This window comes from Carcharodon carcharias, chromosome 9 (assembly GCF_017639515.1).
Source record: "Carcharodon carcharias isolate sCarCar2 chromosome 9, sCarCar2.pri, whole genome shotgun sequence".
NCBI lineage: Eukaryota > Metazoa > Chordata > Chondrichthyes > Lamniformes > Lamnidae > Carcharodon > Carcharodon carcharias.
This window is the reverse complement of record NC_054475.1, coordinates 130442205-130460924: the sequence shown is the minus strand read 5'-3', so window position 1 is coordinate 130460924 and position 18720 is coordinate 130442205. Positions and strand designations below refer to the sequence as shown.

At 43.1% G+C, this 18720-nt stretch overlaps 1 protein-coding gene across 2 annotated transcripts in view; it reads left to right on the top strand.

Annotated features, from left to right (window-relative positions):
* Positions 1–18720, top strand: part of efnb1 (ephrin-B1) — a 229906-nt gene that overhangs the window by 119130 nt on the left and 92056 nt on the right. For both annotated transcript variants that reach the window (XM_041195082.1, XM_041195081.1), the window contains exon 2: positions 12193–12470. In XM_041195082.1, the coding sequence (XP_041051016.1) occupies positions 12193–12470 (278 nt within the window). The remainder of the gene's footprint in view (positions 1–12192; positions 12471–18720) is intronic.

Genomic DNA, 18720 nt, shown 5'->3' with positions numbered 1-18720 from the left:
TAAGGCCACTTCCCATTCTTCTAATGTCCAATGAATATAGGCCCAACCTAATCAACCTTTTCTCATAACTCAAACACCCCATCTCAGGAATCAGCTTAGTGAACCTTCCCTGAACTGCCTCCAATGCAAGTATATCCCTCCTTAAGTAAGGAAACCAAAACTGTATATAGTAGTGCAGGTGTGGTCTCACCAGTGCCCTTCACAGTTGTAGACTACATCTATTTGCTGCCTCCTGGTAGCATCATCCACAGCCATGGGAGTCAGCTTTCATATGTGTGCAGATGATACACAGCTCTACCTTTCCATTACCTCTCCTGAACAGCCATCCATCCTCCATGTGCCATAAACTTCAGTTAATTCCACACCCCATCCTGTACCAATTCATGTTTACCAGCACCCTTACCCTCAGTGCTGCACTTAGGTTCCTAAGCAATTACTCAAATTTAAAGCTTTCATTCTTTTGTTTAAAGTCCTCCATGGCCTCAGTGCTCCCTATCTCTAAATTTTTCCAATGCTACAGCTCTCTACTGCTTAAACTCTGTTCCTCCAAATCTGGCCTCTTGTGCATTGCCCCCTTCCCTTGCCTGATGACCTAGATTCCATTCTCTAGTTCCTTCCTTAAACCCTTCTGTGTCTCCACTTACCCTTTCTCCTTTGACCCATCCTAAAAACACATATTTTTGAGCAAGCTTTTTGTGACTCGTCCCACTATCACCTTCCTTTGTTTAGGATCCATTTTTCCTCTTAATTCAGGAAGTATTTCTTTGTCTTTCTGTCTGTTTCTTTGTTTCCCTTTTATTCTTGTGTTCTCTTGTTCTCTCTCCCTCTGCCTCTGTCTTACTCTTTTCTTGCTCTTTGCTTCACTTCTGCCTTTGTCTCTTGGCCATTCTCCCTCTCTCTCTGCCTTTATTTCCTCCCCTCTTTCACCTTGCTTTGGATGCTGCATGACAATTGTGCTCTACCATGTGGTATAATGTAAGAAACGTTAACATTTCATTCGTATTACCCAGTGAAAATGCATTCTTAATGCAGCCTTGAAGCTGTTGGTAGCCCACCTCTGATCTAAAAGGTATGTCCTATAGTCCAATTGAAGACTTGATCAGATAATCAAGGCAGAGATTTCATTGCAGTATTGAAGGAGTGCTGCATTGTTGGAATTGCTGTCTTTTGAATGAGTGTTTAGATTGAGTCTGCCTGTTTCATTGGCCCAGGTTGACATAAATCCCATGTAAAATCAGAGCAGGAGGCTCCATGACATTATGGCTGCCTCAATCTAAACCACCCAAGATCGATTAACAGGTCATTTATCTCATTATAGTTTGTAGGATCTTGTGCTGTCAGTTTTTGACTGTTGTATCTGCCTTTGTAATGGTGACTATATTTCAATAAGTCATTCATTTGGTTCTGAAACATTTTGAGACATTTGTGGAAAGATGAATTCTTGCCTTTTCTTCTGTATTGCACATGGCCAGTTACTACAGACTTATGTTCAAACTTTCTCATTTTGGGTGCAGATTTTCCTTAATATTGGAAGGATGTCTGTGGATCAACAATGGCTAAAGCACCTTGCTGCCTTGTATAGATAAGTCAAGAGCTCAGACCCCTGTGGTGAGAATCAAAATGATGGACCTGATGCTATGTGCTGCTGAAATTCTTCTTTGCCTCCTGAGGCATATACACTGTGTTATTAATGCTACAGGGCACAGGCACATGCCTATAGAGAGTAGTAACTATAAATAGATTTTGATATAATTGAAGTGACATTAAATTCCTGTTGAGCCTCCTGGGGAATTGCTCTCTCTTCTCAACTTGTTTTTCCCTTGTCTCTTTTCACAACAATGTTAACTCTTTGTAGTTGGAGTTCTTTCTTTCCTTTTGCTCTTTCTTATCCCTCTTTTTCTCTTATTATAATCTATGGAGATTGTAGATTAGACTAGACCATACTGTCTGAGAAATAGTGACTCCTAGAGTTATTTTTTAAAAAAACATAGGCAAGTGAGGGGAGGAAGGAGATATTGCATTCACCTCTTCGTGAGCCTCAATGCCAAGAGAGGGCATAACAATGAAAACTTTGATGTATCCAGGGCACACTTTATGCAAAAATATACTTCCGGAGTCAATCTTACTCAACTCCAGCTACGTTACACTGTACAAAACCTATTTATTTCCAAAACAAAAATAAAAATACCTGGAAAAACTTAGCAGGTCCGGCAGCATCTGCAGAGAGGAACACAGTTAACGTTTCGACTCCGTATGACTCTTCAACAGAACTAAGTAAAAATAGAAGAGAGGTGAAATATAAGCTGGTTTATGGGGGGATGGGACAAGTAGAGCTGGATAAAGGGCCAGTGATAGGTGGAGATAGCCAAAAGATGTCATAGACAAAAGGACAAAGAGGTGTTGAAGCTGGTGATATTATCTTAGGAATGTGCTAATTAAGGGTGGAAAGCGGGACACACAGGGTACAGATAGCCCTAGTGGGGGTGGGGTGAAGGAATTGAAATAGGCTAAAAGTTAGAGATAAAACAATGGATGGAAATACATTTAAAAATAATGGAAATAGGTGGGAAAAGAAAAATCTATATAAATTATTGGGAAAAAAAAGGAAAAAAATTGGGGGGGGGATCGGAAACTGGGTGGGGATGGAGGAGAGAATTCACGATCTAAAATTGTTAAACTCCATATTCAGTCCGGAAGGCTGTAAAGTGCCTAGTCAGAAGATGAGTTGCTGTTCCTCCAGTTTGCGTTGAGCTTCACTGGAACAATGCAGCAGGCTAAGGACAGACATGTGGGCATGAGCGCAGGATGGAGTGTTGAAGTGGCAAGGGAGGTCTGGGTCATGCTTGCGGAAAGACCGAAGGTGTTCTGCAAAGCGGTCACCCAGCCTGCATTTGGTCTCTCCAATGTAGAGGAAAACACATTGGGAGCAAAAAATGGAGTAGACTAAATTGAGGGAAGTGCAAGTGAAATGCTGCTTCACTTGAAAGGAGTGTTGGGGCCCTTGGACGGTGAAGAGAGGGGAAGTAAAGAGGCAGGTGTTGCACCTTCTGCGGTTGCATGGGAAGGTGCCATGGGAGGGGGTTGAGGTGTAGGGGGTGATGGAGGAGTGGACCAGGGTGTCCTGGAGGGAACAATCCCTGTGGAATGCTGCCGGGGGGATGAAGGGAAGATGTGTTTGATGGTGGCATCATGCTGGAGTTGGCGGAAATGGTGGAGGATGATCCTTTGAATGCAGAGGCTGGTGGGGTGATAAGTGAGGACAAGGTGGACCCTATCATGTTTCTGGGAGGGAGGAGAAGGCGTGAGGTGGATGCGCGGGAGATGGGCCGGACACGGTTGAGGGCCCTGTCAACCACCTTGGGTGGAAAACCTCAGTTAAGGAAGAAGGAAGACATGTCAGAAGAACTGTTTTGGAAAGTGGCATCATCAGAACAGATGCGACGGAGGCAAAGGAACTGAGAGATTGGGATGGAGTCCTTACAGGAAGTGGGGTGTGAGGAGCTGTAGTCGAGGTAGCTGTGGGAGTCGGTAGGCTTGTAATAGATATTGGTGGACAGTCTATCACCAGAAATTGAGACAGAGAGGTCAAGGAAGGGAAGAGAAGTGTCAGAGTTGGACCATGTGAAAATGATGGAGGGGCAGAAATTGGAAGCAAAATTAATAAATTTTTCCAGGTCCCGACGAAAGCCTGAAGCAGCACCGAAGCAATCATAGATGTACCGGAGAAAGAGTTGTGGGAGGGGGTCGGAGTAGGACTAGAACAAGGAATGTTCCACATACCCCATGAAGAGATAGGCATAACTAGGGCCCATGCGGGTACCCATAGCCAAACCTTTTATTTGGGAGTAGTGAGAGGAGTTTAAGGAGAAATTGTTCAGTGTGAGAACCTCCCTGTCGCTTGCCATTTCAACACTCCACCCTGCTCTCATGCCCACATGTCTGTTCTTGGCTTGCTGCATTTCTCCAGTGAAGTTCAACGCAAACTGTAGTAACAGCACCTCATCTTCCAACTAGGCACTTTACAGCCTTCCAGACTGTATATTGAGTTCAATAATTTTAGATCATTAACTCTCTCCTCTATCCACCACCCCCCCCTTTTATTCTTTTTTTCCAATAATTTATATAGATTTTTCTTTTCCCACGTTTTTCCATTATTTTTAAATGTATTTCCATCCATTGTTTTATCTCTACCTTTTAGCCTATTTCAATTCCTTCACCCCATCCTCACTAGGGCTATCTGTACCTTGCTTGTCCTGCTTTCTACCCTTAATTAGCACATTCCTTAAATAATATCACCAGCTTCAACACCTCTTTGTCCTTTTGTCTCTGACATCTTTTGGCTATCTCCACCTATCACTGGCTCTCTATCCAGTTCTACTTGTTCCCCACCCCCCACCTTAAACCAGTTTATATTTCACCTCTCTTCTATTTTTACTTAGTTCTGTTGAAGAGTCATACAGAGTCGAAATGTTAACTGTGTTCCTCTCCGCAGATGCTGCCAGACTTGCTGAGTTTTTCCAGGTATTTTTATTTTTGTTTTGGATTTCCAGCATCCACAGTTTTTTGCTTTTATCTATTTATTTCCAATTTAGTAGAGTTATTATTTTATCACATTGATTACCTAGGAAAGATTCCAGCAAAGTTGGAAGCTATTGACTTGATTCAGTGTGTGCATGTCTCTGGAGCCTCTACTTCATTTTTGTGAAGGAGTCTTATGAAGCCACATTCAGAAATCCATAACCTTCATATGTTGTTTTCTACTATTTCTTCTTTCTGCCATTCTTAAACATTATTTGTGATCTTCAATGATAAGGAGGGAGGAGATCTGGTTCTACTCTTCAACTTAATACAGAGGGTCAACAGCCCATGAGACACTGACTCTCTTACATAATTCAGTCTCCGAAGGTCAAGTCACTTCCCTTAGAGTAGTATCAACAGTGAGAGTACTTCATGGCTGCAGTCAATGGCATGGAGTTGATGTAGATCCACCGTTTGTGTGTGTGTGCATGCGTGCGCAGGTGCCTGGCGACTGGATGCTTTTACATTAGAAAGCTGCAGTCGCCTATTACGCGCAGTAGATCTCTTGCCTTAAAAGCTGACTCGCCTTGTTCTGGCAGCCATGGAAACACATATTTTCCATGGATTTGAGTCTTGTGAATAGCTGCTGAATTTGCCTGTCTTCAACTCTGATTGGCATCAGACAGAGAATGATACCAGAAAGAAATGTAAACGGAGTGGGTGGTGGCAGGAGACTGACATGGGCTAGTTAAGGAACATTTCCCCAGAAATATGATTATTATGTAGGTACAAACAGAAACCTGTTGGTTCCTGCATAAGTTGGCAGAGGCTGTATTGCATGTGGTGGCGTATGACTGCCCTCAACATGGCTCTGAGCCACATTAAGGCTGGATGTTGGTAAAGGGATGAGGTATTTGTGCTACACAACATGCTTGGTTTAAGTCTACCATGTTGATGTTACTGCTATACTGGAAAGTGTTTGTGTTTTGTCTATACACCCTCCTTTACTAAATGCTGTCTGTTTTCTGCCTTTGGGGAAAATTTGCCTATTCAATTTTAAAGAAACTGCCACATTATCAAAACTCCTTGTTTTTATACATAAAGTTTGTATTCATACTATCAAAGGGCTTTTTTTAAGAACTGGACCACTTTCCATTCCTGGCAAATAGTACCAGCATTAAATAATCCCGAGTCAGGTATTGCATGGGCTAAATGCAGAGTGAAATTGCTTTAACTGTGTGCCTCAATACCAACCTCAGAGGAGCACACCCATTTGCATCAATTGTGAACACTATTGCACCAGTTGGTATTTTTCCATTTGTGAGCACATTCCACTCATTCATCACCCCTGCTGATTTAAATTAATGCCCAGTCCTCCAACGTCTCAAATTTAAAATGTTCACCCTTGTGTTTAATCCCTTTCATGGCCTTACTGCTCCTTACCTTTGCAGTCTCCTCCAGCCTGACATCCACCAACCTCCCACTCCTTCCCTCCTGAATTATCAAATGCTCGGACTCCGCTACTTTTATATCCACCCTGCCCTCTTGAATGGAAGCCAAGAGAACATAGCAACACCATACTTCCCAGTTCTGCACTATTGGATCCACAGGCAACGGACAATCTATCCAAACCTTTTAGTTGAAAGTGTATGAGAAGACTGCAGTTTTTCCCCAGACACCACAACTGAGGTACGCTGGCTGCTGAAATCTGACTTGCAGCCACTTCCCACAAGGCCACTGCCTTGTCTACAACTATGAAGGTGACACCAGCATCTAACTATTGTGCATTCAGGTGCTTCCATGTGGCTTCTCATGACATTACCAACTGACTAATAGATGAGTCTTCTGTATTAAGTTTGTCACAGCTAGCTTGTTCAAGCACCTCTCTTCTTTCCTAGCTCCTTCTGGATGCAACAAAGAGGTAAGAGAAGGAGATAGACCACATTGGGTGAATCAGGTAGAGGTAAGGTCCCTCTGAACTCCCAGGCTGGTTATCAGATGCTGCTTTCTGTTAGTAGTCAGCACCTGTGAGGGACAACAGCAACAAAAAAGTGCATTTTTATAATATCTTTAACTTAGAAAAACATCCAAACACACCTTCAGAGGTGTGAAGTATGAAGAGTCAAAGCCTTCCCGAAGGAATATATTCTTTAGCTCTTCCCCCTTCCATGGAACATCCTAAGAAAGAAATGTAGACCTATTGTGAAAAATGAGAGGAATGGGAGTCATTAAGATCATGCGATCTGAACTGTGTGTCCAGTGAGATCAAGTATAGAAAGAGACTAAACAGTTAGCGTGACTCAGCCATATTGGGTTGTATTTGAAGAATACATAAACAGCCTTAGATTAGTCTACTGGCGGTGGTAACTTTTCTCACTGCCTAAACATGAAATGACGTGAGCAGATTTTCCTTTATCTATATTTTTGTATCATCTGTAATATTGGGCATTGTACATTTGGTAACATAAACTGGTTGTGCGTAAAAATGTTTGATCTGAACAGACTAAATATGTCCCTTGTTGTGGATTGAGTCATACTGATCAGTGAGATGCTCAGCTTCAGTCTCACATTTTGTCGAGTTAATTCATCATGGTGAAGACTCGATCACTATGCAGTGGTCTAGTAGAAAATTTGTGTTTGTGGATATTAGGACAGGATAGGATTGGCCGCATCTGTAAGACCCATTCCAGGGAAAAGAAGCCTGCTGACAATCATCGTTCAGCTGAGAAGACTTGTGTCAAATACCGCTTGAGATGAGAGTGACGACCTTTGACATCAAGACAGCATTTGACTGAGTGTGGCATCAGGGAGCCCTAACAAAACTGGAGTCAGTGGCAATCAGGGGGAAAACACTCTACTGATTGGAATCAGGCCTAGCACAAAGGAAGATGTTTGTGGTTGTTGGTGGTCAATCATCTTAGTCCAGGACATCACTGCAGGAGTTCTTCAGGGTAGTATCCTAGGCCCAACCACCTTCAGCTGCTTCATCAATGACCTTCCTTCCATCATAAGATCAGAAGTGGGGATGTTCTCTATGATTACACAATGTTCAGTACCATTCGCGACTCTTCAGGTACTGAAGCAGTCCACATCCAAATTCAGCAAGACCTGGATGATATCCAGGTTTGGGCAGACAAGTGGCAAGTAACACACAAATGCCAGGCAATAACCATTTTCAACGAGACAGAATCTCACCACCACCCCTTGACATTCAATGGCATTGCCATCACTGAGTTCCTCACTATCAACATCCTTGGGGCTACCAATGACTAGAAGTTGAACTGAGCTAACCATATAAATACTGTGGCTACAGGAGCAGGTCAGAAGCTAGAAACCCTGTGGTGAGTAACTCACCACCTGACTCCACAAAACCTGTTCACCATCTAAGAGGCATAAGTCAGGTGTGTGAGTGTGAAATTTGAGTAACCATAAATGAAAATTGAATCATTATTTCAAAATTTTGTGGAATTCACATACCTGTGCTCACTTACATGGATGTTTTTGCTTTACTGCTGCTGCCTTCTAGATTGCTGCTTAACCAACTGCACTTTCAGATGATGTCCACCATTTCTTAAAAAGCTGAATTGCTACTGAGTTCAATAACAGCCTAATGATTGTGTAAATACTTTGCACCAATGGAACATGAGGACATGAGTTTACACCCACCACTCTCAGCCCTCAACTAAATCTACACAAGTGGCTTATTTCTGATTCCAGCTGTCTATAGAAAAAGTGAACAGATAAAATCTTTTCTCTTTCTCTCTATCTCTCTGGGAGAAAGTCAGCAGATTTGTAATATGTAGGTGTCAACTGTCATATTGTCCTGAGGGGTTCTGTTCTTCATACCCAGGGCCAAAAAAATTCTGACACTGTCTGGAAATGGAAATCTACACAGCTAGCTTCCAGACTGTAAGCTTGCGTCATCAAATAACTAATGTTTAGACCTCGGATTTTGTGCAGTTACAGATCTTGTGGTTCTAAAGGGAAACACCTTAGCGATATGTTTGATGCTATAATGTTGATATAATTACATAGCAACATATCACCTGATTTCTAGAGAGGTCTGCTCAAATATATATTGTCCAATACAATAAAACATTAGGCAAAGAGAGTTTTGCGCAAGTGGGATCTCTGTATTTGATAAGACGATTTTGGTAGTGTTTGGCCTCTGCAAAAGCTGATAAGATTACCACAACATTCTTGTAAGGAATCAAGTTACGAGTTTACCAGATGGTTTGTTTAACCTCGAAGTGCTTACTATCAGACTAAGGAAAACATATATATCTGACCCATTAAAGCTCTTAATTGTTAACTAGGGAGACATTTAGAAAAATGCCTGCTTATCTAGACATTTTAAAAAACATAGGCTGCGCTCTATAAATGATAACTAAAACACATTGGAACTTGTGTGGGGAACTGGAGTGAAATTCTGAGTTTAAACTGTTGGCTTGTGATAGCCATCTGTCTCTGTAAAACCTTAATCCAAGAAACATCTGAACATTAAGCAATGCATCCAGTCATGTAGAGCAGCAGGGATATCAGATAGTTGGCATATAATCCAGCCAGCTGCTGCTCCATTCCTTTGTGGCTGTAATGGAGTCAATGTGATGATCAGAACCTATGATGCATCCATACTGGAAGAAAATTCAGCACAGTGTGCTTAGTCCACACTCTTTTATTTTCTCCAGTTTCCTTTCACTCCTGAAGACATCAGGTATCCTTCAGTACTTTGCTCCAGTGACCTTGCTTCAAGTGTCAACCTGGAGGTTATCAACTGTCGGAGATCGAATATCCAAACCTGGCCCTGTTCCTCGCCTAGTTATCATATACAAGTACTTTACAGGAAGAGTTACCAAATTGGCCTAGCCCAGGGGCACAAAGGACAATTTCAGTCTACCTGACGACAATCTGGCCAAGATTAGTTAATATAGCAGTAAACTGGAATCTAACCTAGGACCTTTGTCCTGTACTGCTGAGGTATCAGGAAGAACTTGTTTCTTCGCACTTTTTTGCCTTGTGCTTATTGTTGAGGATCTACTGAATCTGATAGGTTTAGAAACTTAAAAGTTCAAGACAAAAAAAATATTTAAAATCCATGCCCTGGAAAAAGAATAATCCCGTGTCTTTTTTTATTCATTCATTGGATGTGGGCTTCGCTGGCTGGGCCAGCATTTATTGCCCATCCCTAGTTGCCCTTGAGAAGGTGGAGGTGAACTGCCTTCTTGAACTGCTGTAGTCTATGTGATGTAGGGACACCCACAGTGCTGTTAGGAAGGGAGTTCTAGGATTTTGTCCCAGCGACAGTAGTAGAACGGTGACATATTCCCAAGTCACCAAGGATCTGCTGTAAAATTGGACAACATTGTCTGTACCTGCTAGTGTTGGGTAATCTACAATACAACATACTCTGTATAAAACCCTGACCTGGGAATGTCTCTATACCTCTGGGATAAAGAAAATAGTAACAGGAAAGATTTTCTCCTAATCAAGAAGCCACTGGGCGTCACCCGGGTGACATGCTCCTCACTTCACACATTATTGCAATGAACTCCAGAGTTACTTGACAAGCATGTGGCCATGATATATGTGTTAGTAATTATGATGAGATTTTTCTCTAAAGACCCTCCTTCCCAGGGATGGACAATTTGTATATTTTTCTTCCATTTTGTGCATTGAACCCAGAGATTGAATGGGGTTTCACCAAATTTCATTTTGATTGGAGGATAAGAGGTTGAGCCTGTTTTATTTTCATTTACGCCTACTCCTATTGTCAGATATATTGTTGGTAGATTCCAGGATGTTCCTGCTTCCCATGTACATGCATTCATCTATATTTGAGCTGTCTGTTCTGTGTCTGGCCTTTAGTATGTTGCCTGAGCTAAGAAAGCATTTATATAGCACCTTTCATTTCCTCAAGATGCCCCAAAGCATTCTGCAGTGAAAGAAGTACTTTTGAACTGTAGGCCCTTTTGTAATGTAGGGCTAGTAAAGACGCAATGCTATGTGTTCTTTGACCAGGTTTACACTGCAGATGCAAATTGTCCTCTCCAGAATTTTTTTTGTCTCTCCTGAAGGTGTTAGCTCTGCTAGAATACAGTTCTGAGCAGTGCAGCAATACAGTAATGGATGCCATGCTATCTCCTGTCCAACCACTGATTCTAGTGTACATGCGGGCCTAGACAGTGAGCATCCATGAGTTGTTCTGTCATGGTGGAAGGCATTTGATGGAGCTGATGTGGTTCTTACCCGCTGGCTGGAAAGCCAGCAAGTAGTCACCCCCTTTTAGGAAGGCCTGCCAAATTAAATGCCAATCAAGCACTTAACCGGGCAGCGGTGGGCCTTCCCTGGGATCAGTGACCCCTGGAAATCCCACGTCCTCGAGAATTGCTGGCCAATCAGAGGCTGGCAGCTGTGCATTGCTTGGCAGTATCACGGGGTTAGAGATTGCTGCTGCCAGTAATATGTTGACCCAATGCCCAGGATTGCCAAGGGATCCAGGCTACAGGTGAGCAATGGTCGGGTGGGGGAACTGCAGGAAGCGGGGAGAGGAGTCAGCAGCAAGGACGGGGGTGGCTTGCAGTAGGCCCATCATCCTAATGCCGGGTCCTTCAATAAGACACTAACTGCCTTTGAACGAGAGACCTCCGAGCCTTCCTGCCCCGGGCTTAATTGGAGCAGCGGCAGGAAGGCACTGCGATCCCCATCAGCCATCCTCCCATCTGATTAAATGACCCTTGCCATGAAACTTGCCTTGAGGAAGGGCATTAAATTCTGCCCAGTACTTCACCGCTGAGCCAGGTCGTTGCAGCAGAGTTCTCTGGATTGTGGTCAGGAGAAGGAATCTTGGCTCATTTATTTTCCCTTTCTTTAATCATGGGGGATTAAGACTAATTGTAACAGCCCAGCAGTTATTCCAGCAGAGATTAACTACCTCATCGCTGATCATGAATCAAGCCATGGATTTTCCTGGTTGTTCACTCACTCTGGAATCATTGGAGAAGCCAGATAGATTTTTCAAAAAACCCTTTCAATTTTTTTGGCTGTGGCTGGCATTGCATTTGATGCAGCATGATATTCCCCAATGGTCACAATCTGTGTTTTACAATGGAGTTCACTCCAGGTGTTTTGATGAGCAATGATATGTTGGCTCAAAATAACTTGTAATAGAAATGTTGCTTTTTTGGATAGTAAAGTGGAGGAGGTGTTACTCAAACCATGTATTTTAAGTGGCCCCGGTGGTTCAATACACTAATTAGTGGTAATGAGCTCTACAGACCAGGAATGCCATATTTTGATCTCAGCTAGAGCTGTACTACAGCTAGCCTCAGTCGTCCTGGGCTAAGCAGAAGAAAATCTGACAACTTTCATGCTACTTGTCTCTATTCTTTTATAATGTGTTCATGTATGGAGATTGAATGAGGACAAGATCAGGCTTGACATACCTGTATCAGGGAAGACAATGGGAGAAAATATTGAGGGGAGAGAATATTTGTTCTCTTCAGATATATTTGAATATGTGTTTATATTTATGGGTCAATAGCAGGCAGTTATTATAGTGCAATGATATACACTACAATTGCTGGATTTCAAAGGGTCCTATGGTATTTCATTGGTAGTGGAAACTCTTCTGTTAAAATGTCAGACTTATAACTCTTCTTGATCCTTATTTTTTAGATTTCAAGCTGGGAAAGGCCTGGTGTTGTACCCAGAGATCGGCGACAAGCTGGATATAATCTGTCCGAAAATGAACAATCCAGACCAGTATGAATATTACAAGCTATACCTGGTGACCGAGGCACAGGCAGAGGCATGCAGCACTGTCATCAACCCCCAGTTGCTTGTTGCGTGTAACAAACCTGATAAGGAAATAAAATTCACTATCAAATTCCAGGAGTTTAGCCCCAACTACATGGGGCTAGAGTTCGCTAGAAACCGGGATTACTTCATCATCTGTGAGTACCCATGGGGTTGGGGGCATTGTGATTAGATTGTAATAATATAGGATTCCTGGCAATGAAATCTAGGTCAAGCTAAGTCATTATCGATTTGACAGTCCAGTAAATACATGAAATAAGCACTCCACATGACTGGAGAATTTCATCAAAAAGGGCACAGTTGGGTACTCAATATACCTGAGAATGAGGCATTCAGGAAAGAAAGAGAAGGAAAGAAAAAGGAGGGGTAGCAGTACTGATTAAGGAGAACATTATAATGCTGGACAGAGAGGCTAACCTTGGTGGATCAAGGGCAGACTTTATTTAGGTAGAGCTAAGAAACAACAGAGGTATCATTGCACTATTGGGTATATTATATAGGTCACAGACTAGTGGGAAAGATCTGGAAAGCAAATTTGCAGGGAAATTACAGAGAGCTGCAGTAGTTATAGAGTAGTGATAATTGGGGGCATTAATTATCCTAATACAAACAGGGCTAGAAATAAAATAAAGGGAAGAGAGGAGGAAACATTTCTGAAATGTGTTCAGGAGAATTTCTTTGATCAATATGTTACTGACCCAGCGAGGAAGGAGGCATTCCTCCACCTAATTCTGGGGAATGAGGTGGATCAAGTGTTGGTAGGGGAACTTTAGGGAACAATGATCACAGTATCATAAGGTTTAAGTTAGCTATGGAAAAGGACAAGGAGCAACCTAGAGCATTCTAATACTTAATTGGAGGAGGGCCAATTTCAGTGGAGTGAGAAAAGGGTAAATTGGAACCAAAGATTGGCAGGCAAAATTGTTGTGGAACACTGGGCTGCCTTTAAAGAGGAGGTGGTTTGGATACACTAGAGATAGGCTGGGCATCTAAAGCCAGTGCTCCATAGTTGACGAAAGAAATAGAGGCCTAGATGCTCTGTCAAGGCAAAAATCCTGGAAATGGCCAAAAATTCTAAGCCCCGCCCCGAACCTGGCATTTCTCATCTTTGCGGGGGCAGGACAGGAGTTGGGCTGGCTTTCACGCATGCATGATTCATGGAGGCAGCTGGCCATTTAAGTCACCAGCCGCCTCCACTGAAATGGGGTTTTGGAGGAACAGGAGTGTGGAATCTGGAATGTGCAGAATAGAACAGGTAAGAGGAGGTCTGAACTTGGGAGATGTGTTTGGATACCCAGGGTACTCCTTTGGAGAGGTATGGTCCCCCTTTGGATAGGGCCCTGGGACACCTTTGGGGGAGGTAAGACACCCTTTGGGATTGTTATGCACAAAATCATTGGAACTGTCTAGCTGTCAAAGAGCTGTCCAGCTGTCGAGGAAATGTTAAGGCGCTGTCTAGCAAACCTGCCAAAGTTGTTCAGGAGGTGTCAAACCTGTCAAATCTATCCAATAAGTGTCAAAGCTTTGGGGCCATGGGGGTGGGTGGAAGGGCACAAAGTTGACATGGGGGTATAGGGTGGGTGGTGGGATATGGGTTGGCATAGATTGGCATGATGGGCCATAGGGAGTGTGTGGAGGAGTGACAGCTGGAAGAATGTTTTTATGTTTCATTATTTTTATTTATTTAAATGCAGTGCCAGGGCACAGAGGCAGGCATTGTGCCCACCCCACCTCCACACCACGCAGCCTGCGCATTTGCTCTGGGGTTGCCTGCCCTGGCTCTGTTTCAGCCCATCCCCCTCCCTGCCCCCAACCAATAAGCCAAGCTGCGGAGGGACATTTTTAAACATCTCCTGACTCAGCGAACCCAATCCGGGGATGAAAATCTGGGCCAGAGAGTAAGATGTCAGGCTGATAATACAGCTGAGAATCAGGCTGAATATAGAAAGTTCGGAGGTGAAACGCAAAAGGGAGAGAGGGAGTCTGAGAAGACACTGGCAGCTAACATGAAAGAGAATCTTCTATAGGCATATGAATATTGAAAGGCTAGTAAGAGGAGGGGTGGGATAGATTAGGATCTATGCATAGAGGCAGGGGACATGGCTGAGGTACTAAATGAATATTTTGCATCATGGCAAAAGATGCCACAAAATTCAAACTGAAAGAAAAGGTATTTGAGACACTGGATGGGCAAAAATTTAGTTAAAAGTATGCATTAGAAGGGCAGCCTGCACTTAAGTTGATAGATCACCAGGACCTGATGGGATGTATCCAAGGATAATGAGGGAAGTAAAGGAGGAAATTGCTGAGGCATTGGCCATAATTTTCCAATCCTCCTTAGATATAGAGGTGTTGTCAGAGGACTGGAGAATTGCAAATATTACACCTTAGTCAAAAGAATTGTACAAGGATAAGCCCAACAACTACAGGCCAGTCAATTTAATCTCCGCAGTGGGAAAGATTTTCAGAACAATAATTTGGGACAAAATTAATAGCCACTTGGCCAAGTATGGCTTAATTAAGGAAAAGCAGCATGGCTTTTGTTAAAGGCAAATCATATTTAACCAGCTTGATTTCCAACGAGGTAACAGAGAAGGCTGAAAGAAAAGGTATTTGAGACATTTCCAAAAGGCATTTGATAAAAGTGCCACATAACAGGCTGGTCAGCAAAGTTGAAGCCCGCAGAATCAGAGAAAGTGATAGCTTAGATATGAAGTTGGATGGATAACAGGAAACAGAGCATTGTGTTGAACGGTAGTTTCTCCAGACAGGATGACGGTGTACTATGGGGCTCCCCAGGAGTCAGAACTTTAACCACTGCTTTCCTTGATATATCATTAATAACCTTGACTTGGGTGTACATGGCACAACTTCAAAATTTGCAGGTGCCACAAAACTTGGAAATATTGTTACGTGAAAGACTTCAGTAGGACATATACAGGCTGGTGGAATGGGCAGACACATGGCAGATGAAATTTAATGTTGTGAAGTGATACATTTTGGTCAGAAGAAGTGGAGAGACAATATAAAATAAAGAGTGCAATTCTGAGGTGGTCTAGGAACAGAGAAAGACCAGGGGAGATGGCAAGGCAGGTTAAAAAAGTGGATAAAAAGGTATACAGGATCCAGTACTTTATAAATAGAGGCATAGAGTACAAAAGTAAAGAAGTTACGATGAACCTTTACAAAACATTGGTTCGGCCTCAACTGAATCAATTCTGGGCATCACATTTTAGGGAGGAAGGGCTTTAGAGAGGGTGAAGAAAATAGTTACGAGAGGATGTGACCAGTATAGCTGATGAAGGGGAGCCAGTGGATGTGGTTTATTTGGACTTTCAGAAGGCTTTCAGCCAAGTCCCACAGAAGAGATTAGTATGTAAAATTAAAGCCCTTGGGATTGGGGGCAGTGTATTGAGAAAACTGGTTGGCAGACAGGAAACAAAGAGTAGGGATAAACGGGTCTTTTTCCGAATGGCAGGCAGTAACTAGTGGGGTACTGCAGGGATTGGTGCTGGGACTCCAGCCATTCACAATATATACATTAAAGATTTAGTTCCCTCATCTAAATCAAATATCTCCAAATTTGGAGATGATACAAAGCTGGGTGAGAGGAGGATGCAGAGATGCTTCAAAGTTATTTGGACAAGCTGAGTGAGTGGTCAAATGCATGGCAGATGCAGTATAATGTGGATAAATGTGAGGTTATCCATTTTGGTAGCAAAAACAGGAAGGCAGATAATTATCTGAATGGCTATAAATTGAGAGAGGAGAATCTGCAATGAGACCTGGGTGTCCTCGTAAACCAGTTGCTGAAGGTAAGCATGCAGGTACAGCAGGCAGTAAAGAAGGCAAATGGCACGTTGACCTTCATAGCAAGAGGATTTGAGTACAGGAGCAGGGATGTCTTGCTGCAGTTGTACAGGGCCTTGGTGGGACCACACCTGGAATATTGTGCGCAGTTTTGGCTTCCTTATCTGAGGAAGGATCACAGAATCACACAGTGCAGAAGAGGCCCTTCAGCCCACTGAATCTGCACCGACACGTGAGAAACACCTGACCTACCTAACCCCATTTACCAGCACTTGGCCCATAGCCTTGAATGTTATGACGTGCCAAATGCTCATCCAGATACTTTTTAAAGGACGTGAGGCAAACTGCCTCCACCACCCTCCCAGGCAGTGCATTCCAGATCGTCACCACCCTCTGGGTAAAAAGTTTTTCCTCACATTCCCCCCCCCCCGCCCCCTTAACCTCCTGCCTCTCACCTTGAATTTATGTCCCCTCAACTAAGGGGAACAGCTGCCCCCTAACCATTCTGTCCATGCCTCTCATAATCTTGTACACCGCAATCAGGTCACCCCTCAGTCTTCTCTGCTCCAACGAAAACAACCCAAGTCTATCCAATCTCTCCATAACTTAAATATTTCATCCCAGGCAACATCCTGGTGAATCTCCTCTGTGCCCCCTCCAGTGCAATCACATTCTTCCTGTAATGTGGCAACCTGAACTGCACACAGTACTCCAGCTGTGGCCTCACCAAGGTTCTATACAACTCCAACATGACCTCGCTATTTTTCTTGCTATAGAGGGAGTGCAGCGAAGGTTTACCAGACTGATTCCTGGGATAGCGGGACTGACATATGAGGAGAGATTGAGTCCGTTAGGATTATATTTGCTGGAGTTCAGAAGAATGAGGGGAGACCTCATAGAAACCTATAAAACTCTAACAGGACTAGACAAGATAGATGCAGGAAATATGTTCCCGATGGTGGGGGAGTCCAGCACCAGGGGTCACAGTTTGAGGATACGGGGTAGACTATTTAGGACTGAGATGAGGAGAAATTTCTTCACCTAGAGAGTGGTGAGCCTATGGAATTCGCTACCACAGAAAGTAGTTGAGGCCAAAACATTGTATGTTTTCAGGAAGGAGTTAGATATGGCTCTTGGGGTGAAAGGGATCAAAGGATATGGGGAGAAAGTGGGAGCAGGCTATTGAGTTGGATGATCAGCCATGATCATGATGAATGGTGGAGCAGGCTCGATGGGTCGAATGGCCTACTGCTGATCCTATTTTCTATGAATGGTTCCAGGGATCATGGACTCTGGTATTGTGAATAGATTGAAGAAGCTGGGGCTATTCACCTTAGAGAAGAGAAGATTCAGGGGAGATTTGATAGAGATATGAAAAATCATGTGTGGCTTGGACAGAGTAGAGAGAAAGAAACTCTTCCTATTGATGGATGGGTCAAGAACCAGAGGATGCTGATTTAAGGTGAATGGCAAAAGAACCAATGATGACACGAGGAAAATCTTTATGCAGAAAATGTTTAAGATCTGAAATGCACTGTCTGTGAGTGTGGTTAAAACAGAGTCAATTGAGGCCTTCAAAAGGGAATTGGTGGAGCACCTGAAGAGAGTGAATTTACAGAGCTATGGAGAAAGAGCAAGGGAGTGGGACTAGCTGAACTGTTTTTGCAGACAGCCAGCCTTGACATGATGGGCCGAATGGCCTTCTGTGCAGTAACCATTCTATGATTCCATGATATCTAAGCAACCTTTTGCTGAGGGTCACCATGCCAACTCGTCTCTCACTCGAGGGAATTCTCAGGATTATTCCTAACACACTGCACCACAGAACAAGGGAATGCATATTATGTGTTTGTGATTCCCCACGTGCAAAAACTCTTGATTTCAGTCACTTGGATAGTTGCTGAAAGGAGGCTGGGTCACCACTCAAGTGGAAGGAAGAGAAGAGCTACACAAACAAATTTTTAAATATATATATATATTTATATGAAAACATTCATTTGGTGAAAGGATAGGGATTATCACTGAATTCCAAGAATATTAATAGTCAGAAGTTGGACAGACAATAAATTAAGACCCAATGAAACATGCAGTAATGTCTTTTAGGGGCATTAGTTGAAAGACAGGGAAGCCACCAACAATCCTCAGCTTTGCTATTTTTATTGCATAGATGGACTCGTGAAATTACACTGTAAATTTGTGAACTTTGTACCTTCCTTCATGTGGCCTTAATTCCAAATTATAAGATTATCTGTGTTTAATTGACTGCCACTGCTCTTCAAGAAATGCCTACCTCCTTGAAGAAGTTCTGTTCCTCTCTGCGACAAGATTTCCGTATCTCTCTGTTGCCTTGCTCACCTTCCTTGCTTTCCATTTCCCTCCTGGTGTTTGACAAGGTGTTTACTAAAACCCGCTTTCACAGCCATATCTCCTTTCTCAGAGACTGTCTCCGTCTCCGACTTACCCCACGTGGATTTCAACTGAAATTCCACCCCTCATGTTTCGAACCCACCCAGGATTACAGGTATCTCCGGGACATAAAACGTTTCTCGGACTGCTGTTCCCGTCACATTCTGAAAT